This window comes from Spermophilus citellus (genome assembly GCF_964194105.1).
Source record: "Spermophilus citellus genome assembly, chromosome: 4".
Taxonomy (NCBI): Eukaryota; Metazoa; Chordata; class Mammalia; order Rodentia; family Sciuridae; genus Spermophilus; species Spermophilus citellus.
This window is the reverse complement of record NC_138185.1, coordinates 177,737,073-177,765,018: the sequence shown is the minus strand read 5'-3', so window position 1 is coordinate 177,765,018 and position 27,946 is coordinate 177,737,073. Positions and strand designations below refer to the sequence as shown.

At 34.2% G+C, this 27,946-nt stretch overlaps 1 protein-coding gene across 1 annotated transcript in view; it reads right to left on the bottom strand.

The window, feature by feature from the left end:
- The window catches only part of SEC23A (SEC23 homolog A, COPII coat complex component), a gene marked incomplete at its 3' end in the record, with an annotated part of 53,958 nt that overhangs the window by 21,804 nt on the left and 4,208 nt on the right, over positions 1-27,946 (bottom strand). The window contains exons 2-13 of the mRNA XM_081292913.1: positions 25,912-26,153; positions 24,740-24,797; positions 24,292-24,378; positions 21,870-22,106; positions 19,907-19,986; positions 18,495-18,639; positions 16,687-16,845; positions 14,655-14,770; positions 8,713-8,836; positions 6,786-6,866; positions 5,733-5,822; positions 2,823-2,929 (exon numbers count right to left, since the gene is read on the bottom strand). Coding sequence (XP_081149039.1) covers positions 2,823-2,929; positions 5,733-5,822; positions 6,786-6,866; positions 8,713-8,836; positions 14,655-14,770; positions 16,687-16,845; positions 18,495-18,639; positions 19,907-19,986; positions 21,870-22,106; positions 24,292-24,378; positions 24,740-24,797; positions 25,912-26,132 — 1,505 coding nt within the window. The 5' untranslated portion in view covers positions 26,133-26,153. The remainder of the gene's footprint in view (positions 1-2,822; positions 2,930-5,732; positions 5,823-6,785; positions 6,867-8,712; positions 8,837-14,654; positions 14,771-16,686; positions 16,846-18,494; positions 18,640-19,906; positions 19,987-21,869; positions 22,107-24,291; positions 24,379-24,739; positions 24,798-25,911; positions 26,154-27,946) is intronic.

The following is a 27,946-nucleotide window of genomic DNA, read 5'->3' as shown; positions in this document are numbered from 1 at the left end:
TATATATATATATATATATATATATACACATACATATACATATATATATATATGTACACATAGATACATGAATCTATCAGACGTTAGGATTTTATTTCTTCAATTTTATAAAAGCAGAAAAGGGGCTTTGGAAATAGCTCAGTGGTAAAGCATTTTCACAGCATGTGTGAGGCCCCAGTTCACTCCCTAGTTCAGTGATAAAGCATTTTCACAGCATGTGTGAGGCCCCAGTATACACTTCCCCAGTTCACTCCCTAGAGCAAAGGGGGAAATAAGCAGAAAAATGGAAATATAAAAATAAAGATTTTCTCTAAGCCTAAACTGGAAAATAAAACAATAGAATTTTTTCTCATTAGTCTTTAATCATGAGTGATAAAAAAAATCATATAATTAAAATTACTTTATATTCTTTTCTCTCCAATTTAGTATACTGACTAAAATAAAAAGTTACATGAGAATTTCAACCTGAGGGATTAATTTGATATTATGCATAAAATAGCATAATTTATTAAATTCACATGTTCTATAAATGCAATTCAGTAAAACTATTGCTGGGCTATCTTTGTTTATATTTGTTTATTTTATATTTCAAAGGTGCAATTTTTGTTTCTTTCCTTAAAGAGAGAGAGAGAGAGAGAGAGAGAATTTTTTAATATTTATTTTTCAGTTTTGGGTGGATACAACATCTTTATTTTATTTTTATGTGGTGCTGAGGATTGAACCCAGTGCTCCGCGCATGCCAGGAGAGCGCATTACGCTTGAGCCACATCCCCAGCCCAAAGGTGCAGTTTTATATTACTTCAGATGATCCTAGTTCCAAAGTACCTCACTTTGAGCAAGACTGGCAATATTTATGAACTTTCTGAAAATAAATGTTGAACCAATTTTACACACAAGACCAATTCCAAGGGAATTTGGGTAGTAAAATCTTTAAAGTTCTTCTTCCTTCTTCTTCTATTGTTATAGTTTTCTGAGAATAAATAAAAAAGGGCGCTGAAAATTTTGAAAATTATTTTTAATGAAATTTATGTACAGTGACTATATGAATAGTTTAGCTTAAGTACTAATTATTTAATATTTGTTTTCAAATAATCAAAGAATTAAAAACAAAATTGTTTAAATCAAGACTTTCCCAACTGATAACCATAAAGGTGACATTTTTTCTTGTAAAAATATAATGGTTCAACAACAGAAATATATTAGCAAGTAAACACAATGAAAACATGCTAATTATAACATGTTAATTATTTCACCCAGAAAACCCAACATTTCTGACACTGTAAAAATCTCTCTTCTGTGTTGCCAATATCCCTTCACAATGATTCTTACTAGTTTCAAGCCAAACTTTGCAGATCCAAGTTATTTTCTATATGAAAAAATACGGTAACTATGATTATGTTCTCTGGAGACAGAGTTTTTACTTCCTCATTGCTTATTTACTTAACATAAACACTTGTCTAGGCCCCTAAAGTCATGTTTCTAGTAAATGAAGAAAAGACTCTACCCCTGAAACCTTATCACTGCCTTTGATGTATCACCTTAAATAAACCACAGGAGACTTTTTCTAATTGTCTAGCTCCAGGTCCTGTGTGTACTGAATCTACAGGGCTCCACCTTTTTGAAACTGTCTTTCCAACTTTGTCTTTTTGTTTTGACTAATTATTCTAGACTAATTTCTTAGGTAGCTTACACCCTCCTTAGCAGGAAGAAGAACCCCCTTGAGCTTAAGTTGGCACTGGCCGCCTCCCCATGTTATGCCTAACTATTCCCCTCTGAAGATTCTGCCTGCATCAATACAATCAGACAAGATCATGTTACACAAACACTATCCTATAATCTAAACTACTAGAGACTTTACCTTGTGTGGTCTTAATAGGTGCTAGTCAAAGTGTGGTATATGAACCAGGTCTCATTTCCCATGAGATAAGAATACAAACTAAAAATTTCAGAAAATTTTGAGCAACTCAACAAAATAATTTTATGTCTAATGAATCTACTAATAAAAAATAGGAACTGTGTTTTGAATGGTTTTTTAAAATCTACTTTTCCTAGTAATTCAATTTTATTATATTTAATAAAAGCATTCATTCCCAAAGGATTCGAAGACAAAAAACACAATTGGCCTTTTAGCATAGATTATTTAAAGACGAGCCCATACGATGGTGAGCCTCCACCATCATATAAAGACCAAGTATATTCAAGTCTCTTGCATTCACACTCTCCTCTAACAGTACCACAAAACAGAAGCTGAACAAAGATCTAAAAAATGAATTAAATAACTAATAACACTTGAAAAGAAACACAGTTAAGAATTTTATCGTCCACTGAAAAATAATGCTACTAATCACTACATCATATATAAGGTATATATATATGTATATGTATATAGGTACACAGAAAGATATAGATTTTATATAAAGATATATTACTGCCTATTAAAGGAAAATGTTTGATTTTTCCCTCTCCTCTTTCATTGTTATGAGGTAAATAAAAATATTTTGAAGAGTGGGTCTCAGGAATACTTTTTAAAAATTGCTTACAGTTCTTATCAATCAATAGTCTAACAAACAAAGTGGGTTTGAAAAAAATAAAATGTTGTTAATTGTAAATGTTCACTTTCTACTTGTGTCTCCCAAAATGGGAATCCAATTTGGAATTATGACCTATAATAGTTTTGATATGTAAATTAAATCTCTAACAAATAAAATTTACAGGCTAGGAATATAGCTCAGTAGTAGAGCACTTGCTTAGCACACCCAAGGCCCTAGGTTTGATCCTAGCACCACAAAAAAAAAAAAAAAAAAAAAATGTATACAACTTACTTCCTAGCAATGGTGGTCACCCGGATGCGCCTCTGCCCACTTGAATGCTGATACTGGGTCACAAACTGGATTGCACCACGTCCTCCTTGAGGAATTGGAGCATTATGCTATGTAAAAACAAATGAGTAAAAACTAAACAAAATTTACTATGTTATTATCATAGACTACATATTCTCTAGTAGTAATAAAATTCAAATAAAATTCATTCAAAAATTAAAAAGTCTCCCATCAAGCAAAAGCCAGGACCAGACAGCTTCACTGCTCAATTCTAACAAACATCTAAAGAAGAACTACTAGTATTAACCAATTCTTCTCAAAATATTCCAAAAAACTGAAGAGGAAAGAACTCTTCCAAACTGAGACCAACATTGCCCTGATAACAAAACCAAACAAGGTTGCAACAAAAATAGATAACTACAGGTCAATGTCCATAATGAACATTGATGCAAAAATTCTAAACAAAATAACAGCAAACCAAATTCAAGAACAAAGTAAAGCCAAGCATGATGGCACACACTTACAATCCCAGCAGCTAAGGAGGCTAAGGCAGGAAGATCACAAGTTCAAAGCCAACCTTAGCAACTTAGCGAGCCCCTAAACAACTGGGCAAAACTCTGTCTCTAAATAAAGTATTTAAAAAGGGTTGGGAATGTGGCTCAGTGGTTGACTGCCGTTACGTTCAAACCCCAGTACCAAAAAGAAAAAAAAAAGCAAATTAAAAAGATTATTCACCATGATCAAGTAGAATTCTTCTCAGGAATGGATGAACTGGTTAAACATAAACAAATAAATAAATGTAATCAATAGAATGAAGGATTAAAAACTATATGATCATCTTGATAGATGAAGAAAAGGCAATTTGATAAAACTGAAAATCCCTTTATAGGGCTGGGGACACAGCTCAGTTGGTAGAGTACTTGCCTCACATGCACAGGCACTGGGTTCAATCCCCAGCACCACAAGTAAATAAATAAAAGAAAACAAATAACCCAATCAACAAATGGGCCAAGGACCTGAACAGACACTTCTCAGAGGAGGACATACAATCAATCAACAAGTACATGAAAAAATGCTCACCATCTCTAGCAGTCAGAGAAATGCAAATCAAAACCACCCTAAGATACCATCTCACTCCAGTAAGATTGGCAGCCATTAGGAAGTCAAACAACAAGTGCTGGCGAGGATATGGGGGAAAGGGTACACTTGTACATTGCTGGTGGGACTGCACATTGGTGCGGCCAATTTGGAAAGCAGTATGGAGATTCCTTGGAAAGCTGGGAATGGAACCACCATTTGACCCTGCTATTCCCCTTCTCAGACAATTCCCTAAAGAACTTAAAATAGCATACTATAGGGATACTGCTACATCGATGTTCATAGCAACACAATTCACAATAGCTAGACTGTGGAACCAACCTAGATGCCCTTCAATAGATGAATGGATAAAAAAAATGTGGCATTTATACACAATGGAGTATTACTCAGCACTAAAAAATGACAAAATCATGGCATTTTCAGGGAAATGGATGGCACTAGAGCAAATTATGCTAAGTGAAGCTAGCCAATCCCTAAAAAACAAATGCCAAATGTCTTCTTTGATATAAGGAGAGCAACTAAGAACAGAGCAGGGAGGAAGAGCATGAGAAGAAGATTAACATTAAACAGGGACAAGAGGTGGGAGGGAAAGGGAGAGAGAAGGGAAATTGCATGGAAATGGAAGGAGACCCTCATCGTTATACAAAATTACATATAAGAGGAAGTGAGGGGAAAGGGAAAAAAAACAAGGGAGAGAAATGAATTACAGTAGATGGGGTAGGGAGAGAAGATGGGAGGGGAGGGGAGGGGAGGGGGGATAGTAGAGGATAGGAAAGGCAGCAGAATACAATAGACACTAGTAAGGCAGTATGTAAAAACGTGGATGTGTAACCGATGTGATTCTGCAATCTGTATACAGGGTAAAAATGGGAGTTCATAACCCACTTGAATCAAATGTATGAAATATGATATGTCAAGAGCTATGTAATGTTTTGAACAACTAATAATTTAAAAAAAAATAAAATAAAATAAAGGTATTTTGTCTATGTACAACCAAAAAAAAATTTAATCCCTTTATAGTAAAAATACTAAACAAGTTAGATATAGAAGGAACATACTTCAACATAAAGGGGGAAAGGTAAAAGTTTTCTAAGATCTATAATGAGATAAGGATGCCCACTTTCACATTTTTATTCAACACAATATTAGAAGTACTACCTAGAAGCAATTAGGCAAGAGAAGGAAATCAATGGCATTCAAATTGGAAATGAGGAATCAAAGTGTCACTGTTAACAAACACCACAATCTTTCTCAAGTGCAAAAAATCCTAATTACTCCACTAAAAAATGATTAGAAATAATAAACAAATTCAGCAAAGTTGCAGGATACAAAATTAAAATGCAAAATTCAGTAGCACTGCTATACATCAATGGCAGATTATAGAAATCAAGGGCTAGGGATGTAGCTCACGGTAGAGTACTTTTCTAGCATTCACAAGGCCCCAGCAGCATAAAAAAAAAAATGAAAAGAAGTAGAAAGCAATTCCATTTACAATAACAGCTACAAAGAAAATAAAATACTTATGAATTCATTTTATCAAAGAGGTGAAAGATTTTTACAATGAAAACTATAAAATGTTGATGAAAGAAATTAAATAAGCTAAAACAAATGGAAAGACAACTGTGTTCCTGGACTAGAAGAACTAATATCATTAAAATGTCCATGCTACCCAAGGCTATCTACAGATCCATTTCAATTCCTCAAAATACCAATGATATCCTTCACAGAACTAGAAAAAAAATCCTAAAATTCATATGAAATATTCATGACTTAAATTAAATACACTTTTAAATATTCAAATACAGAAAGTCATACCTGATTAACAACCTCAAAATATATAGCTAAGGTTGTAGTGGGACTGAGTCCACATATCTTCCATTGACAAGTGCCACCCGTTCCTATCTCCTGTAAAAACAAAATATAGTATGCTTGAAAGCCAGAGAACATAATTTATTAATATAAAGTAAGTACAAAAAAATCTCCAGTAAGAAAAAATATTTCAATTTTCAACCAACTCACTGCATGTTAAAAACTTAAGAGTTGCTGGGCCTGTAATCCTAGTGACTCAGGAGGCTAAAACAGGAGGTTCACAAATTCAAGGCCAGCAACTTGAATTTAGCAAGATCCTATATCAAAATTTAAAAAAAAAAAAAAAAGCTCAAGAATTTTTTAAGACCATATCATGAGTGGGCACACACACACCTGTAATCCCAGCAGCCTGGGAGGCTGAGGCAGGAGGATTACAAATTCAAAGCCAGCCTCAGCAAAAGAGAGGCACTAAGCAATTCAGTGAGATCCTGTCTCTAGATAAAATACAAAAAAGAGCTGGAGATATGGCTCAGTGGTTAATTGCCCCTGAGTTCAATTCCCAGTACGGAAAAAAAAAAAAAGTTTTAACTTAAGAATGGATGGGAAAGGGTATGTGAAAAGAGCACAGAACACAAATAGAAGTATATCAGAAGCAAATAAACCACATAAAACAGAGCATACAATAATTTTAAAAGAAATGCCACACCAAATCTTTCTTGGTGCTGCCCAAGAATCAACTGTATTTCTTTTTAAGAATAAAAGTGACTGGGCTCAGGCAGAGGTTGTGGCTCAGTGGAAGAGCACTTGCCTAGCATGCATGAGGCACTGGGTTCACTCCTGGGCACAACATAAAAATACATAAAATAAAGGTGATGTGTCCATCTACAACTAAAAAAATTTTTTAAAGTGTTGGTTGTAGCTTAGTAGTAGAGAGCTAGCCTAGCATGTGTGAAGCACTGGTTTCAATTCTTAGCACCGCATATAAATAAAGTACAATAAAGGTCCATCGACAACTAAAAAAAATTTTTTTAGAAGAAAAAAAGAATAAAAGTGACTTACATTTTCAGATACACAGGGTCCTTTGGAATTGAGAGACACACAGGGTCCAATTGCTCCTGAAATCTTTATTTCCCTTGAAGTCTGCAAAACAAGAATACAGTCTGGTTTCCTCAAAGATAAGCTTATATGTTAATTTCAAAGTATATAAGAATGTTAAGATATTCTTCCATATTTAAAACTAAAAACCCAACAAAAATACACTAACATTAAAAATAATTCAGCACTGAGCACTTTAATGCTGATAACTCCCATATTTAAAATACAGCTCAAACTTAATTTTATTTCTCTTTTCTATCAACCTATATATAGGAGGTCTCCCTTTGGAAATATCACCCTGAATTGAAACTTACACCATGCCCAAAATTAATACGCATTAATCCAAAACCATAGTTTTCCTCCCACATAAAAATCTTGTTCAGCCAGGCGTGGGGATGCACGCCTATAATCTCAGAGGCTAGGGAGGCTGAGACAGGAGGATCCCAAGTTCAAAGCCAGCCTCAGCAACTTAGTGAGGCACTAAGCAACTCAATGAGACCCTATCTCTAAATAAAATACAAAATAGCCCGGGGCTGGGATGTGTTTCAGTGGTTGACTGCCTCTGAGTTCAATTCCCAGGACTAAAAAAAAAAAAAAAATCTGTCCAGATGGGCTCTCTCTAATCTCTACTGTCACCAAATTTAACCTATCACATTATCTTCTATCTAAAAAAAAAATAGAAATAAAAAAAAAAAGAAAGCCTATTTATTTTCTTACTTGAGCTTCTTTTTCATGACTTATCCTAAACAGACAAATTTTACCTAACACAGTTATTCACTATACTACAATGACTTTTGCAGACAAAAGCCTCTCCAAACTACAACCAACCCACATAATTAAAACTATTTCTCCTATATTCCAATACAAATCATACACTCTCACTGGACATTTTTCTAATATTTCATATTGATTCTCACCTCCCTACCTCTCTTCTCACTGGGCTCCTGAGTAAAATGCATTCTCCTCCCATCTTTCAAAAACTCCCCTAGGATACATTGTGCCCTACATACATTCATTTTTCTTCCCTAAACTCTATATCTGCTATTCAATTCTATCACATGAGTTAGTCTTGTCTTTCTATCCTTATGACAAGACTACACCTTAGATATTCTTGACATCTCACTTTTTTTTTTCAGAGTCAAAGAACAAACTTACCTTGTGCATACTAGGCAAGGGCTCTGCCACTGAGCTAAATCCCCAAACCATCTCTCAACATCTCTATAATTTTCTAGCATTATGCTGGATATACAGCAAGAACTCAATACAATAACAAGATTAATCTTTAATTAATATTCAAAATCATGCTTATAATATACATGTAACTAACAAACCCTTTAGGTTTTTTAAATGCAAATTTGAAATGAATAATAGAATTTTATAACAACTAACCACAAAATTATTCTATGTCAAATCTTAAATAACACAAAATAGTTTATCTTAAGTTAGATAATTGCTCCATTAAAAATTCTGGCACTAAAATAAATAAATTTAGCACTAAAAAGATAAAGCATACTTTAAAAATTAAAACAAATATAGAAACAATAGAAAGGTAAAAGAAATTTACTCACATAATTCTACTTTCTAATAATTGTTCAAAAATGCTCAATCTCTTCAAGTGAACAAAATCTCTAATTCGAGATTTCGATAGAAGAGCTGGGGATGTAGTTCAGTGGCAGAGCACTTGACTAGCATATATAAGGCCCTGGGTTCTATCCCCAGCACCACAGAAACAAAATGAAAACAAACAAAAAAAAATTCGATATAAAATAACCACTATTTCACTATTTTTAAAGCATACATTGAATTTTATTAATGATATTTTAAAATTATGATCAAGCCTACAATTTCTCTCTTGATAAACATATCATACATGGGAAGTTTTGGTTCTTACCTTTATTTCTAATGTACCACCAAAGCCCATTTTAAACTGTCCATGCATATCTTTGGTAAAGACTCTTTGAAAAGTTTGTTTGAATAAAGAAGTGTTGAAAGAATCACCCATGACCATGTATCCACTGCATGGAAAAAACGAAACAATGCATGAAATACATTAAAATGGGTTCATGTGTTACCAGAAAATGAATACCTCTCAAGACTACCAATAAATTTTAAAGATATCTCCCAAAATGTGCTGTATTACTACCATTAGTGTTTAAGGCTGAAATATATATGAAAATATCCTCACTCTACAAATAATCTTAATTCTGAGTGTATCTGCATGCCCCCAACACTTACAATCTGTCCTCAGCAATTTTTTAAAAATTTTGCCTTAAATAGCAACACATTCAAACATTAAAAATTCAAAAGGCACAACATGTTATTAAGTGGAGCTGGGGATGTAGCTCAGTTAGTAGAGTGCTTGGTGCTTGTCTCGCATGCCCAAGGCCCTGGGTTCAATCCCCAGCACCACACATACATACACACACACACACACACACACACACACACACACACACACACACACAAATGCTATACAGTGACAAATGTGTTTCTACTGGCCCTGCCTCTCAGTTCTGCATATTGGTGAAGATACCTGACATTTTATAGCATACATTTTCATTCTTTTGTTTATTTGTTTGTTTGTTTGGCAGTACTGGGAATAGAACCCAGCAGCGCTCAACCACTGAGTTATATGCCCAGCCCTTTCTTTGTTTAAGACAGGGTCTTGCTAAATTGCCCAGGCTGGTCTTGAACTTGTGATCCTCCTTCCTCAGTCTCCCAAATTGCTGGGATTTCACACATGTACCACCACGCCCAGGGCATTCTCATTCTTAAAAATAGAGGGAAGTATTAATGGAACATTTTCACTTTATACACTTAGGCATTGTTTAAATTTCTCACTTTGGTAGCACATAGAGTACAGAATATAAGTTGGAAAATTATACTTAAGAGCCCCACACAGAAGATAAGTTCCATGACAACAGATATTTTATGTTTCGTTCATTGCTGTATTTCTAGTTCCTTGAACAGTTTGCCAGGATAGAGGTCAGTGAAACACTTGCCTAGCATACACAAAGCCCCAGGTTCAATCCCTAGCACTGCAATGAAAACAAAAAAAAAACTGTTTGCTACAAAGTTGGTGCTCATTAATATTTATTAGATGAACTAATTAAATAACCTGAAAAATAAATTGATATACCTGAGTTTCTTAAAACTTAATAAAATTATTTCAAAAGTAATAACCTCTAGTGGAAGAAGAGGAACATGTCCCAATTTATCCTATGAAGCTAACACAAAACAAAAGACATCGTAAGAAATCTATAGCTTAATATGCCCTATGAAGATAGCTACAAGAATCCTCAAGAAAATACTAAAAATTGAATCTGACTATAAAAAGGGTTATGTGACCATGACCACATGAGGTTCAACCCAGGAATGTAAGGTAGACTTAACAAACAAACATCAGGGGATGAAGTTATAGCTCAGTAGTAAAGTGCTTGCCTACTATGCATAAGGTCCTGGATTTGATGATGTTAGTAGAGTAGAGGAGGAGGGAGACGGGTGGGAGAAATTTAATCTTTTCATATTATGATTTTCATCTAGTATGAAAATCTATCTTCATCATATTATGAAAAGATTAAATTATTTCCCTCTAAGATTAAAAACAACACAAGAAGTCCACTATCACTTTTTTTATTCAACATTGTGTTGTACATTCTATCCAGAGTGATTAGATAGGCATCTAGATAGAAAGGAAGAAGTGACATGGTCTTACATATAGGAATTTCTAAGAAATCCACAAAAAAAATTAAAACTAATACAAAGGTTCAGCAAGGCTGTCATATACAAGATTGTGGGGGACTGGCTCGATTCTCAGCACCACATATAAATGAATAAAATAAAGGTTCATTGACAACTAAAAAATATTTTTAAAAAAACTGATTATGGGCTGGGATTATGGCTCAGTGGTAGAGTGCTTGCCTAGCAGGTGTCAGGCACTGGATTCAATCCTCAGCACCACCATAAATAAAAGTACTGTGTCTATCTACAACTAAAAAATTTATTTAAAAAGAAAAACTGATTGTGTTCCTAACACTAACAATAAACAACATGAGAACAGAATTAAGGAATTGATTCCATTTATAATAACATTAAAAATAAAATATTTAAGAATATAAATTTAACAAAAATATAAAACTGGTTCACTGAAACCTATAGAACACTTCAAATAAATTTTAAAAGATCTTAAAAATAAACAGAAAGACATTCTATGTTCACAGGTAAAACAATATTTAAGCTAACAGTACTCTCAAAGAAATTAAAGGGACACAAATAGGAAAAGAAGTTATATTATCTGTTTGCTGATGACAAAATCCTATATCTACAAGACCCAAAAAATTGTACCAGAAGACTTCTAGAGCTGATAAATGAATTCAGCAAAGAAGCAAGATCAATATTCATAAATCAATAGCTTTCCTGTACTCCAACAGTGATTCTGTTGAAAAAGAAATCAGGAAAATCATCCCATTCACAATAACCTCAAAAAAAAAAAAAAAGAAAGAAAGAAAAACAACTTGGGAATTAATCTAACTAAGGAAATAAAGATCTCTGCAATTATAATTATAGAACACTACGGGCTGGGGATGTGGCTCAAGCGGTAGCGTGCTCACCTGACATGCATGGGGCGCTGGGTTCAATCCTCAACACCACATAAAAATAAAATAAAGATATAAAAAAAAATTACAGAACACTGAAGAAAAAAAATTGAAGAACACTTTAGAAGATGAAAAGATCTCTCATGTTCTTGGATAGGCAGAATTAATACTTTCAAAATGGCCATACTACCAAAAGCAATATACAGATTCAATGCAGCCCCATCAAAATATCAATGACATTCTTCACAGAACTAGGAAAAGAAAAACAACAGTCCTTAAATTCATTTGGATAAATTAAAGACCCAGAATATCCAAAGCAATCCTGAGCAAGAAGAGTGATACAAGAGGCATCACAATACCAGATCTCAAATTATACTACAGAGCTATAGGAACAAAAACAGCAAGGTATTGGCGTTCACACAAACATGAAGACCAGTGGAATAGAATAGAAGACACAGAGACAAACCCACATACTTACAGCCACCTAGTACTTGACAAAGGTGCCAAAAATACATGTTGGTGAAAAGACAGTCTTTTTAAGAAATGGTGCTGGGAAAACTAGATATGTATATGTAGAAGAATGAAACTAGATCCCCCTCTCTCACCCTGTACAATATCAAATTAAAGTGGATCAAAGGCTTAGGAATTAGACTAGAAATCCTGCAACTGCTAGAAGAAAACACAGGGTCAGCACTCCATCATACAGCTGCAGGCACCAAAACTTCCTTAACAAGACTCCTAAAGCTCAAGAAATAAAACCAAGAATCAATAAGTGGAATGGCACCAAATTAAAAGCTTCTGCACAGCAAAGTAAACAAGAGTTTGAAGACAAAGCCTGCAGAATAGAAGAAAATCTTTGCCAGCTATTCCTCTGACAAGGGGTTAAGATCCAGAATGTATGAAGAATTCAAAAAGCTAACAAAATCAACTTCACTCCTACATATGTATCTAAGAGAAACTTCAAAGCACAATATTTACCCAATGTTCACACAATGTTCAAATTAGCATGATCCATAATAATCAAAAAATGGCAATGAAATGTTCAATGTAGATTGATAAAATGTGGTATATCCATACAATGGAATATTGTTAAATGAAGTTGAACCTCCTTCTTCCCTTTTTATTATACAATAATAAAGAAATAAAGCTGGGTGTGGTGGTACATGCTAATAGGGAGGCTGAAGAATAAGCATCTCAAATTTGAAGATAGCCTAGACAACTTAGCAAGACCTTGTTTCAAAACCAAAATAAAATTTAGAAAAAGGATTAGAGATATAGCTCTGTAGTAGAGTTCTTGCCAAGCATGTGTGAGGTCCTTGGTTCAATCCCCAGTACTGCCAAAAAAATACTGTTACATTATAAATATGAAACTTGAAACATTATGCTAAATGAAGACGACATATTATATTATTCCATTTATATAAATTATTCAGAATATGCAATTCATAGCTGCCTAAGGCTCAGAAAGTAGGTGAGAATAAGGAAGAAGAAACGGAGGACCTCTAATGGGTAGTGTCTCTAGAGTAATGCAAATGTTCTAAAATTAAATTATGGCAATGGCTGTGCAATGTGTAAACATAAAAAACCACCACACTGTACATTTTAAATAGTTTTATGGTAATGTGAATTATGTATGAAAACACTGCTAAAATAACAAAATAATGATTTCAAGATATCAAAATGAGATTCTTAAACAGAACTGGCAACTTTATAACACTGTATTTTTTTTTATTTTTTTTCCTGATTCATGAAAATGTAATATAAGTGAACATTTTTATAATTTCCCAGATAATGCAAGGATTTAAAAGTATCTTAATTCCTTTACCACCTCTTTTAATGTTATTATTGTTGTATATTTTAATTATATATAATTCAACATAATTGTATATTTATATTTATTATTTTACATATTATTTAATTATATATAATATTAAATACATGTTTATAATTTTAGAAGACATTATTACTTATGTTTTCAATGGTGAAAATTCATTTGAATTGCCATACTTGTTTAGTTTTTTATAACAAATTTATGTTAGACCCTCTCCTCGGACTATACCCAAAGGACTTAAAAACAGCATACTCCAGGGACACAGCCACATCAATGTTTATAGCAGCACAATTCACAATAGGTAAACTGTGGAACCAACATAGATGTCCTTTAGTGGATGAATGGATAAAAAAAAAAAATGTGGCATATATATACAATGGAATTTTACTCAGCATTAAAAGAGAATAAAATTATGGCATTTGCAGGCAAGTGGATGGTGTTGGAGAAGATAATGCTAAGTGAAGTTAGCCAATCCCTAAAAATCAAATACCTAATGTTTTCTCTGATATAAGGAGGCTGACTCATAGTGAGGTAGGAAGGGGGAGCATGGGAGGATTAGATGAATTCTAGATAGGGAAGGGGGGAGGGAGAGGAAGATTACCAAGGGCTGTGGAATGTGATGGACATCATTATCCAAAGTACATGTATGAAGAATCGAATTGGGTGTCAACATACTTTACATATAAACAGAGTTATGAAAAATTGTGGTATACTTGTGTAATAAGAATTGTAATGCAAAAAAAAAAATAACCAAAGTACATGTATAAAGGCATGAATTGGCGTGAACACACTCTATATACAAAGATAAAAAATTGTACTCTATATGTATAATAAGAATTGTAATGCACTCCACTGTCATGTATTTAAAAAAATAAAATCAATAAAACTAAAAAAAATTTATGTTAGAATAGTTTTATATTTACAGAGAAGTTGCAAAGAGAGTTCTGTATATCTTGTACCCAATTTCCTCTGTTGTTAACAATCCACATTATTGTGGCACACTGTGACAGTGAGGAACCAACACAGATTCATAGCTTCAGGCTCACCTTGTATTTTCCCTGTCCAAACCCTAGAATCAGCCAATTCTATTAGAACCCTTGATTACTTTTAGTAGACACCAAGATCTGGGTACTGGGTGTCATCACTGCTACTGGACCATGATTGCTCATAGGCCCTTTCAATAGTAGAGTTCAAAAGACAGAACTATTGTATATAACAACATTATATTTTAGACAAAAATGTAAAGTGTGTTTACATAAGAAACATCGAAACTGTTAATAAGATATTGCCCTGAAGTGATAAGACAATGATTCTTTTATTTTCCTAAATAGTCATTATTTGGTTTGTATTTGTAAACTGTCATCATGAATTTAGAATTGCAAAAATTATACAAATTTAAATTCATACCCAGTAAGGTTGGGACAGCATTTCATCTCCAGGAGACCTGTCTGATCTAATGCACACGCGTAGATGTCAATAACATGACCAGTTGTAGCAGCTCGATTAGCCAATGCTTCAAAATGCTATAAAAGATTTTTGAATGAAATCTAACATACAAAATTAATCATTCTACAAATATTTTTCTATTATCAAATCAAAATGATTTTAAGATTAAAAGAATTCATAATTTAAGTATGATTTATTCTTACTTTTCTAGAACATCTCACAAAAATGATACAATAACTTCTAGAAGTCTGACATTTTCATATTATTTTATTTAAAACCCACTAGTTCTAAATAAATCCCTAAATGAAGCAAAATTTAAAGAAAGGTATACCAAACATCTTGCTATTCATCTGTCAAAAGAGTAGAACAAGGGCTGGGGACATAGCTCAGTTGGTAGATGTGTTTGCCTTGCATACATAAGGAACTAGGTTCAATCCCTGACACCACAAAAAGAAAAAAAAAAAAAAAGAGTAGAATAAGACAGATTCTTTAATTCTCTTTCCTGGTGAAGTTCACATGCAAGTAACGAAAACAGACAATTTCAAAAGCAAAAAGATAAAGAAAACATTTTTTGTAGCTCTAACCAAGAAAACTTGGAAGCTCAAAAGGGAAATTAGGCTGGGTACAGTTGTCATACAGCTGTAATCCCGGCTACTCAAGAGGCCAAGGCAGGAGGATCATAGGTTTGACAGCAGCCTTGACAACTTCACAAGACCCTGTCTCAAAAAATAAAGTAAAAAGGCCTGGGGATGTAGCTCAGTGGTAAAGTGCCCCTGGATTCAATCCCCAATACAGAAACATTAAAAAAAAAGAAAGAAAGAAAATTAGTTGTCAGGAAAAAAAAAATCTATTAACAATGACAAAAATAATGTCATTAGTTACTTTTATAAATTTGGCCAAGGGCTGGGGTTGTGGCTCAGTGGTAGAGCATTTGCCTAGCACATGTGAGGCACTGGGTTCAATCCTAGCACCATATAATAAATAAATAAAGGTATTGTGCCCATATACAACTAGAAATTAAAAAAAAAAAAATGGTGGGCGTGGTGGCACACGCCTGTAATCCCAGCAGCTCAAGAAGCCAAGGCAGGAGGATCAGGAATTCAAAGCCAGCCTCAGCAAAAGTGAGGCACTATGCAACTCAATGAGACAGACATCTGTCTCTAAATTAAAAATACAAAATAGGACTGGGGATATGTCTCAGTGGTTGAGAGCCCCTGTGTTCCATCCCTGTACCCCCCCAAAAAAAATTAACAGTGACTACCCAAAAAATATGAGATAATACAACACAACTAAGCTAAAACTGAACTCTAGAGAATTGAAAAGAAAAAAAAAAAAAAAAAAAAAAAGGGACATTAACAGGCAATATAACAGAGTCCAGACCCTGTCTCAAAAAACTAAAGTAAAAGGCCTGGGCATTTGCACAAAATCAAAAAACAAAATGAAGTCAGATGAACAAAAAGTAACTCACAAGAAAATATGAAACATTCAAACTACAAACAATGTACTTATCAAGAGGAAACATTTCAGTCAGTCGTGGTGGCACATGCCCATAATGCCAGACTTAGAAGTCTGAGGCAGAAGAAGTCCAAGTTTGAGGTCAGCCTCAGAAACTTTTCAAGGCCCAAACAACTGAGCAAGACCCTGTCTCAAAATTTAAAAAATCATTTTTTTAAATTTTGAGACAGTCTCACTAATTTGCCCAAGGTGGCCAAAAACTTGTGATCCTCCTGTCTCAACCTCCAGATTTACTAGGATTACAGGTGTACACCACCATGCCTGGCTACAATTAAATTTTAAATATTTGAAACCAGAAAAACTGTTACAACTTTCAAGGCAAAAAAAAAAAAAAAAAAAAGACTATTTCCTCAGTTCTGAATAGCAGTTATAATATCAGACTTCATGACACCAGATTTCTACAGAAATCATCAAAACAATACATCAAAACAACTTAGTACCTTCTAGTAAGGTAATAAGACTTAAAAACAAAAATTACCTTGGTTCCCTTTTTAACATATTTGGCATTGTCTTTTTCAATGTCATGCCATGATCTTATAGGTGTCTTCAATTCGTCTCCAACCACCATTCCAGGTCCCTGAGTAGCAGGACCACCAATGAACATCATGATACGAGCACCAGTGTTGGGGAAAGTACACTATTGGAAAAGAGAAACTCATCAAAAGAGTTTAAAGGAAAATGAGAAAGATATAGATATACAAATTCTGATGTTATTTAAAGAAAAGTGGGAAGAATGTATTTTCTAAGAAATAAAATAATTTAATGTTTAAAATGAAATTAAAAACCAGATGTGTGAAGTTTCTTTTGAAATTCTCTTCTAAATAGTAGTGCATTACTAATTTTAAAATAACCTATAACCCTAATGCCTATTAACAAATACATTTCACCTGCTTAACTAGTCCCAGAGAAGCAGAAAGAAACACAGAAGACATATCTTTTCTGTCCAGCCCAGTGCAGGGGATCAAACCCAGGGCCTTGTACATGGTAGGCAAGTGTTCTACTATAGAATTACAGCCCCAGCCCCAGCCCTACAGAAAACAAAAGTAAAGGGCTGAGGATGTAGCTAAAACTACTTTTTAGTTTTCATTTTTATGCATTCTTAGATATTATTTGAATGAAATCATGTTTGTTACTTCCATAACTTTCTCAAACTAGTTTAATAAACAAAAGTAATTTTCATTTTGGTAATCTAAAATAAAAACAGTCATGTAAAAATGAAAAAAGGAAGAACAAGAACAAATTAAAATACAAACACTTTTATAAAACTAAAGCACAAATAACATTCAAACTTCAAAATTCCTATAAATTAAAAAAAAAAAAAGGCAGTAAATTCCACTGATCATTACATCCTTTCACTGCAGTATTCACAAAAAGCAAAGGTAATTTGGAGAAATGGGTACAAACAGGAAGAAAAAAGAAGGAAGCCAACAAGAGACCTAGAACAGCCAGATTCAAATAAAAACTTAATAAGGAACATTAAAGAAGAACTAGAAGATAACCAAGAGAATGAAAATGAAATAAAGAAGTAAAGAGATAAGCCGAGCATGGTGACACATGCCTATAATCCCAGTGGCTCAGAAAGTTGACATAGGAGGATCACAAATTCAACTTATCCAGGCCCTAAGCAACTTGGCAAAACCCTGTCTCAAAATGTAATAAAATAGGTAAACCTAAGTAAAGTGTTTTCCCCAAGTTCTGTGAGCCCCTCTAGCAAATTAATCAAACCTGAAATGGAGTTGTGAAAACCCCCAATTTACAGCTGGTCAGTCAAAATTACAAGTAACAACTTACTACCTGCAATTGGTATCTGAAATGGGGGAGCAGTCTTGTGAAATCAAGCCCTTAATCCATAAGATGTGATGCTACCTCTAGGTAGACAGTGTCAGAATTAAATTGAATTATGGGCTGGGGTTGTGGCTCAGCGGCAGAGCACTCACCTTACATATGCGAGGCCCTGGGTTCAATCCTCAGCACCACATAGATATAAATAAATAAAATAAAGGTATTGTGTGCAACTACAACTAAAAAATAAATATAAAAAAAATTAAATTGAATTAAAGAACATCTAGCTGGCGTCCACTGCAGGACTGCTTGATTGCTATGTAGGTTAAAACACACACACACACTCCTAAGGTAACAGAAGTATTATCTGTTGATTATTGAGTGACAGAATAAGGAAAAGCACTTTGGTTTGTTTTTGTTTTTTTCCCTATACCCTTGTAATTCCATACCCTCACAGACACACCCACATTTACATTTCAAAAAAAAAAAATTCATCATCACTACCTCAAGTAGTCCTACAGCTATGGAAAGTGCCACTCCCGAGGAACGCAAAGGTCTCTTTCCCTGTGGCACAGGCCAAGGGTCTCGCTGAAGTTCTCCCAGGAGATCTGTGAGATTCATGTCTATTTTCTGTACTGGCTGTAAAAATCTGCCAAAAAAAAAAAAAAATTTAAGTCATTTGTGTTATTGAGAGTTTAAGAAACTTTCCTAAAAATAGAGAAACCATTACTTTGAATATACAGTAAACCAACAGTTTTAAAATTTTCCCAGGCATCAGAAATTTTTTTTTTTAAACAGATTACTGGGCCCCAATTCTAAAGTTCATTTCAGTAGGAAGCAGAGGTGAGCCAAAAATTTACATTTCATACAAGATCCCAGATGCTACTTATGTTAATGGTCCAGTATAATATAACTGCTATAAACAAAACACTCAAACCAAGTACTTCATCAAGATTTTTCATTTTTCATCTAGTAAGTTTTAAGTTATTGAAATAATTATGAGAAGCAACATCAACTCAATTTTAGTAATATCACTTTATCACTTCCAGGGCTGGGAGCAGTGGCTCACACCTGTAATCCCAGCTGCTTGGGAGGCTGAGACAGAAGGATCCTGAGTTCAAAGCCAGCCTCAGCAATGGTGAGATGCTAAGCAACTCAGTGAGACCCTGTCTCTAAACAAAATACAAAATACAGCTGGGGATGTGGCTCAATGGTCAAGCACCCCTGAGTTCAATCCCTGGTATCCCCCCCTAAAAAAAAAAGTAATATCACATCCAATTATAAAAATTATAAAGTTCAAGAGAAAAAGCTACCTCTAAAGTTGAAAAAAACAAAATAAAAAGTTTTTGAGGTCCTACTTTTGTTGGATTGTCCTCAAACCACAAAAATTAAATTTATATGAACTTAAAAATAGAAAATCAACAATATATAAAAACTAAACTCTTTACATTGTAGTGATTAAAAAAAATTTCAGTGATATGATTCTGTCTCAATTCTTTAAAAAGTATAATCATGTCAGGCATGGTGGTGCACACCTGTGATCCCAGTAACTCGGGATGAAGGAGGATCACGAATTTGAGGCCAGCCTTAGCAACTTAGAAAGACCCTAAGCAACTTAATAAAACTCTATATCAAAATAAAATAAAATAAAAAATACAAGTAGTCTAATTAAACCCATTAAATTCCTAAAAATATTTAACAATATAGTATTGTTGAATGCCTATGTTCAAGTTAAGGATATGAGGTGGGCCGGAAGCGTAGCTCAGTGGTAGGTAGAGTGCTTGCCTAGCATGAAAGCATGAGGCCTTAGATTCAACCATTAGTACCACAATGAAAAAAAAAAAGGCTCAAGGGTATGAGATGCTTAAAATAGCTGCATAAATTGCAAAATTCTGATTGTCATATTTGATTATTACCTATTGGAAGGAGGTGGCTGCTGTACCTGAGGACCTCGTGTTGCTTGGGTGACTGGTACTTTAGAGAGTCCCAGCATCTCCTGTAAAAAGATTATTTGAGTAACATGCACTTAATTCTACAAAAACTTGTCAACTATTTATAATGTGCAAGGTGCTATGCTAGAAAGTAGGTTCAAAAAAATAAAGGGCACAAGCAAGATCTCTTTCTTGCTTGTGGGCAAGAGTCCAATTCAAGAAAGTTTCAGAAAAACATTAACAGTCCAGTGAAATAATCGTCATGAGGAAGCAAAGGACAAGATTTTATGGGAGCAAAGAGAAAGGATATTAACTCAAATACATTATTTCTAATTTAATAGTCAAAATAAATAACATATTCATTCATCCCTTTCAGTAACTATATATTAAATACCTACTATGTACCAGGAATAAAATGGTGAAAAAATGAATAGTCCCTGCATTCTTGGAAATTTAACTCCAGAAAGAGAAAGGAATTAATTCAGTCATCAGGTTTTCAGAATTTTTGATTGCCTGTTATACATTTTTACTACTTCATTGGCACCAAGAATTTTGGATAAAGGAACTTACCCTGTATCTCCATTCTACAGATGAAAAGCACAGAGAGGTTAAAACTTGACCACTTTATCTCCTGTCTCATGGAAACAGATGATCCCCCCTTCCAAGACATTCTGCTTCCTAAAAAATTCCTGCCATGTCTTCTGAAACCTCACTCTGCTCATCTAATTCTTGCCTGCATTCACTCTTCAATGTCTTTCCCTTCTGTGTATACAGTGTCTCTCCTCCTAAAGTAATCATCTTAAATTTGGTTCTTGCTCAAATTCCCAGATTGTCTCCTTCCTTATTTTCAACAACAAACCTCTTAAAACAATAAACTTAGCCTATTGGTGGCACATGCCAGGAATCCCTGAAATGCAGAAAGCTTGAGGCAGGAGGACAGCAAGTTCAAGACCAGTCTTAGCAACTTAATGAAACCCAGCCTCAAAATTAAAAAGAAAAAAAAAGGGGGGGGGGGCTGGAATGTGGTACAGCAACAGAGTGCCACAGGGTATTCCACCCCTCCTCCCCAAAACAGACTTTTCTTTACTTCCTCAAATCCTATTTATTTATCCAAACCTGCAAGCTCCTCTAGAATGTTTTCAATTAACTTTAGTACCACTATACCAATCTGCCAAGCTTCAGATTAAGAGTCATTCTCAAAAATCTTTTCTTCCTTTCTTTTTCATTTGGGTTAACCTGGATGCCTCCAAAGTTTGACTTCATGTGTGTTGGCTTTATTCCAGGTTTATCTATTATCTTCCAGAGGAAATGTTTTCAAATGGAATTGTACTAGAATCACTTAGAAATTTTTTTTCAAAATACATACATGAACAACCCAGTCATCTCCCAATACAAATAAACATTCACTTACTTTTTTATGGGCTATCAAAATCTCTAAGTGAAATGTCTAGAAGCAAAAGCTAGTATTGCTTAAAAAAAAAAAAAAGGTAAAGGAGGAAGAGGGAGGGGAAAAAAAAAGCTAATATTGTGTGATTGCTCTCTCCTAGCCTTCAGCATTTCTCTTCTATAAGCCCTTCAAATCTCTAGTAAAATATCTTTGGTTTCACTTTAAATTTTAAAGATACATTTAGGGGCTGGGGATGTGTTTCAAAGGTACAATATTTGCTTAGCATGTGCAAGTGTCTCAGTTTGATCCCTAACACATATGGGATTAAAAAAAAAAAAAGAGTACAGTTAAAAGTAAAAGATCTTTAATCTGCCTAACAGCAATTTAAGGAACATGAAAAAAAAAAAGTGATGACAACACTAAATTTAAAACTTTTGTTGTAACACATTTATATTAATCATTCATAATTTTTCCTTATTTTTTTAGAAACATATCCAAAAGGCATATATATTACTTACATGAAATAACATTCACAAGTTGAAAACTACCATTCTTACTTACCTGCAGTTGTTTGGCAGATAGATCTTTTGTTCCCCTGAAGACATAGCTTTTTGAAATGCCTTCACATCCAAGTTCATGAACCTGCACCATCCTCCCAAAAGTAATAAGTCCAACCAAAGCTGTAGGTGGTAAGAGACTTAATGACATCTGCATGGATTCCTTCAAGGCTTGTAAATCTTCATCTTCCATGCAAGTATCAACCACATAGAGGAATATCAAAGGCATCTGTGGACCACGCTTTTAAAAAAATTTTGCAGTAGTAAGAAAAATAAGGTTTTTTAAAAGCATTAACACTTCAACACAAATTTTAAGACAGTCGATGAGGGACTAATTAAATAATGCATACAATGGAATCCTAATACATGCATATGATAGAGTTCTATTATAGCCATTACAGAAATGAAACAGGTTATATATGTGTCATGAAGAGCCATCCAAGACACAGCATCAAGGGAAAAATTAAGTTTAAAAACATTCTACATAGTTACTTGGAGGGCACTTTCAATTTCCATTTTATTTCATTACAGGAGGGTTCATTTCTCTTGTTTTTTGCTTTCTATACTACATTTTAATTGACGCATTATAACTATACATAATAATGGATTCATTATGTCATATTCATACATGCACATAATTTGATCAACTTCATTTCCTAGTACTTTTCCTTACCCTCCCCTCCTCTCTCCCCCCAATCCACTTGCTCTGCTCTACTGATCTTCCATCTATCATTATTATTATTATTATTATTTTAATCAGAACATTATAATTAATCACAAATGTGGGATTCAGCTGGGCATGGTGGCACATACCTACAATCTCAGCACCTTGGGAGACTAAGATCCTTCTGATCAAAAGTTCAAGGACATATTTAGCAATTTAGTGAGGCCCTGAACAACTTAGTGAGACCCTGTCTCAAAACGACAAATAAAAAGGGCTGTGATATAGCTCAGTCGAACCCATCCCTGGGTTCAATTCCTAGTACCAAAAATGACAATAAAAAAGAAAGTCAAGATTGAATGTTTTCTCTCATAGGTGGAAGTTTTTTGTTTTGTTTTGTTTTTAATAGTATCTTTTTTTTTTAATGATAGCTTTATTGTTTTTTATTTTTAAAGAGAGAGAGAGAGAGAGAGAGAGAATTTTAATATTTATTTTTTTAGTTTTCGGCGGACACAACATCTTTGTTTGTATGTGGTACTGAGGATCGAACCCGGGCCGCACGCATGCCAGGCAAGCACGCTACCACTTGAGCCACATCCCCAGCCCTCATAGGTGGAAGTTAAAGGGGGAAAAAAGAGCTAAGAAAGGAATCTCATGAAAACAGAAGGGAGACCAATAGAGTAGAGAAAAGGGATTGAGGAGAAGGAGGGGAGGAAATGGGGAAGTACTGGAAATGAAATCTACCAAATTACACTATTGTCCAACTCACACCCAACTCAACCTTGACTTTCTAAGTCTGGCTTATTTCGCTTATAATAAGTATTTATTAATTTTAAAATAATAAAATAATATAAAGTTTAAAAACAAAGTGAAGTGATTTTTATAAAACAACTATCCAGGGGCTAGGGATGTGGCTCAAGTGGTAGCTCTCTCGCCTGGCATGTGTGCGGCCTGGGTTCGATCCTCAGCACCACATACAAACAAAGACGTTGTGTCTGCCAATAACTAAAAAATAAATATTAAAAAAATTCTCTCTTTCCCTCCCTCCCTCCCTCCCTCCCTCCCTCCCTCTCCCCCTCCTCTCTCTCTCTCTCTCTCTCTCTCTCTCTCTCTCTCTCTTTAATAAATAAATAAATAAATAAATAAATAAATAAAGCAACTATCCAGACTTGAAGTGGATTTTCAGAGACCCAAAAATGAGCCAAGCTAAACAAATTACTGACTGGCTCAAATGAACCATAATTCCATTTTCTCTACAATATTCATATTATCATTTCCACACTTAAACTTATAAATAACTATGTAAAATTGTCCAGAAAGGGAAGAAAAATTATTTTCCAAAGCAAAAATATTTTTATTAATTAGACATGGGGATAAATTAGCAGACCTCAGAGTTATATTGGCCAACTATTTGTAAACTGATGTTCCAATTACAAAACAAGATTGATACTTTATTTTTGATTGTTTTACTCAACATAGCAAATCACCCCACCCTACCCAGTATCTGACCACCCAACAAATAACTATAATAAAGAAATTACCTTTCTCCTATGTAATGTTTTGAACGACCAACAATAAAAATAAAAAAATTTAAAAAAAAAGAAATTACCTTTCTCAAATTGACTCTAACAGCTCTTACCATTGAAATGCCCCACCAACTTAATGTGTGATGATCCCTTTTAAGTTACCTCAAATTAACAATTATCCTAATATAACACACTGGATATTTAAAAATTTTCTTAACTATCTGTTCTTATGTTCTTACCAGAACTACATATTCAATGCTAGAAAACTGAGGTAAAAGTTCAGCAGGCTGATTCAGTTCAGATATCCCAGCATAAGTAGGTGGAAACTATAGAGAGAAATACATAAAAATTTTTAACAAATTATTTGCAAGAAAAATCAATAAAATTTTAAACTCAAAAAATAATTACTTTTTAATCATTTAATTAGTAAAAAAGACATTTCATTACATGAAAGATAACTATTGTATCTTCTCCTTTTAAAAAAAATTTTTTTAGATGCTGATGGACCTTTATTTTATTCATTTATTTATATGCTGTGCTGAGGATGGAACCCAGTGCCTCACACATGCTAGGCAAGTGCTCTACCACTGAGCCACAACCCCAGCCCATATTTTATCTTTCTTAAATATTCATTTTTCTATGTGACTTGTATTATAGCATTAACATCTATAACGGGGATTTTCTTACCTGATTCCTTTGATAACAAAAGTTGCAAGCCCAGAGTTTTGCTCGATAATCCACTTGACTGTTTTAAGAAAAGATATATCAGTTTATATTTCAGTTCAATTTTATAAAGATCCTAATTTCAATAAAATTAATTTATCTTATAAAATGAATGCATTCAAATTAATTGTCAAAATGATCTTTAAAACCTATGTATTTTGGGGGCTGAGGTTGTAGCTCAGTGGTAGAGCACTTGCCTAGCATGTGTGAGGCACTGGGTTCGATCCTCAGCACCACATAAAAATAAATAAACAAAATAAAAGTATTGTGTTCTTCTACAACTAAAAAAAAATTTTTTTAAAAAGCTATGTGGGCATGGTGGTGCATGCCTGTAATCCCAGCAGCTTGGAAGGCTGAGGCAGGAGGATTGCAAGTTCAAAGCCAGCCTCAGCAAAAGCAAGGCGCTAAGCAACTCAGTGAGACCCTGTCCCAAAATTAAAAATAAAAAAGGTCTGGGGATGTAACTCAGAGGTAAAAACACCCTGGAGTCAATCCCAAATACACACAAAAAAATGTGATTTGGACTGACATGAAATGGGAAGATTCTTTAAAAAATAAATTAATTAAAAAACATAATAAGCAGGGCATGGTGGCACATGCCTGTAACCCCAGCAGCTCGGGAGGCTAAGGCAGGAAGATCGAAAGTTCAGAGCCAGCCTCAGCAAAAAGTGAGGTGGTAAGCAACTCAGTGAGACCCCTGTCTCTAAAGAAAATACAAAAATGGGCTAGGGTTGTGGCTCAGTGACCAAGTGCCCCTGAGTTTAATCCCAGGTACCCACCCTCCACCCCTAAAAAGCTATGTATCATAACATTTTTTTTTAAATACCATACTATTCAATTATGACTTTTTCAATGACAAAAGATGCCTTGATACACAGCCAGCATCAGTATCCAGAAAACACTGATAGGCTTTAACAGTTTTTATGGTGATACTTTTATATCTGATATCTTTATATGATTAACTCACTACAACTAGAATGATCGTAAAACTTAACAGTTCTTTGGATTTCTTGAACTACTGGAGTCTGAAAAAATTACTATGAACAAAACAAAGACATTTTTACAAAAGTGAACATAAAGAAACTACGTGTTTGAATTGTACTACTACATTAGTTCTGTCAATATATTTTAATTACCATAAAGGATTCAAAACTGCACGGCAAGTAGTCCTACTACACAGAACAGGTTCATATTGAATGGGTGGTAAATCAGGCCTTTCCTTCAGTGGTGTAAAGAGGGCTGCAACTGGAACAACCATTCTTGTAGCTTCCAGTCGACTTGATGGCCAAACATTCCAACTAAATCGAACTCCATCTCGTTCTTCATTTTGTTGGATGAATTCCAAATAGGTTGTCATTGTAAAGCTTGATTGTTATTGCTGTAACAAAATTAAAAATTTTTATCCTTTTATGAAGATTCAAAATAAGTGTGTTTTTCCCACATTCAGCAATATTAACACATTACAAATCATGACCAGATAAAAGTATTTATCTCAGTAAAGAATTAACAAGCAACAACAACTACTTATTACAAAATAAGGCTCTACAGACCCCAATGCCCAGTAAGAGATATTTTGTTCTCTTTTTATTCACCCTTTTAAAAACTATGGCCAAAAAAAAAAAAAACCACTGTCTTTACTACTTATTTAAAAGCATATAGAAAAGGAACAAGTTGGAGGGGTGCTAAATCTAAATCCCATGGTTTCTGTATCAGTTTTGTAAGTTATATATTATCACAACAAAAAGACATCAAAATTATAAAATTCTAAAACTCACATCATTTTCTATCCATAAAATGACTAAACTTTATAAAAGCAAATGTGTTAATAGCACATTAAAAAAAAAAGATTTTCTAAAACTAGATACTTCTGAATTAGGTAATTTTTATTGTGCAAATCCAGGATATCATGGCACAACAAGCAAAACACTTGTTAAATGGTGTTTCCTATGATTGACAGATCATATAACCTCTTGCTGAAACTTGAGAAAATTTTTAACATTCTAACTTATGGAAGCATTTTACACTCTAATTTGAGATATATTTTTTCAATATAATAATTTAAGTTTATTTCTAGGAGGAAGAGGATGCCATTAGGGAGGATCCAGTGTCAGAAGATATCTCCATTTCATTATTCTCTAATTGCCTACCTACTGTGCCAGTTTTCTTACCTATCCATCAGTTCTATTCTATCTCATGTTATCAAGCTGCACAACAGTTATTCATGCAAAGAAGTTGATAAACTTAAAAGAGTGCAGAAGGATAAAGAGACTGAAGTGCTGTGTGGCAGAGATGAAGACAAGTTAAAAGAACTGAAGAATTATGATCCTAAGATATCAGAAGAACCAATATGGATGTTAAAGTTGCTAAGAAAGATAGTGGGACAAGAAATTTATTCTAAAATAAGAGAGGGAAGGGGACACATAATTTAAATATAAATCTATTAGATATAACAAGATTAATTTTAGAAAATTTTTCAAATAAACTTTGATAATACAAATTACAGAAAGTGAAGCTTAACAACCTAAGTGTTTAAAGCAGCTAAAAACTCTTTTTTCTCTTAAAAAGAAATAAAATAGGGACTGGGGTTGTGGCTCAAGAGGTAGAGTGCTCGACTTGCATGTGTGAGGTACTGGGTTCGATCCTCAGCACCACATAAAAGTAAAATAAAAATTTAAAAAAAAAAAAAAAGAAATAAAATAAACCAAGCACAGTGGCACATGCCTGTAATCCCAGTGACTTGCAAGGCTGAGGTGAGAGGACTGTAAATTCAAGTCAGACTGGGAAACTTACCAAGACTCTGTCTTAAAGTAAAAAAAGCTGGGGATGGGGTCAGGGGATGGGGCCAGGTGCTGTGGCACACACCTGAATTCCAGTGGCTTGGGAGGCTGAGGTAGGAGGATCACAAGTTCAAGGCCAGCCTCAGCAACTTAGCAAGGCCCTAATAAGCAACTCAGTAAGAACCTGTCTCTAAATAAATTTTTTTTTAAAGGCTGGGGATGCGGTTCAGTGGGTAAAAAGCCCCTGGGTTCAATCCCTGGTACCAAAAAAAAAAAAAAAACGGCTGGGGATATATCTCAGTGGTACAATCCCCAGTCTCTCTCTCTCTCTCTCTCTCTCTCTCTCTCTCTCTCTCTCTCTCTCTCTCTCTCTCTCTCACACACACACACACAC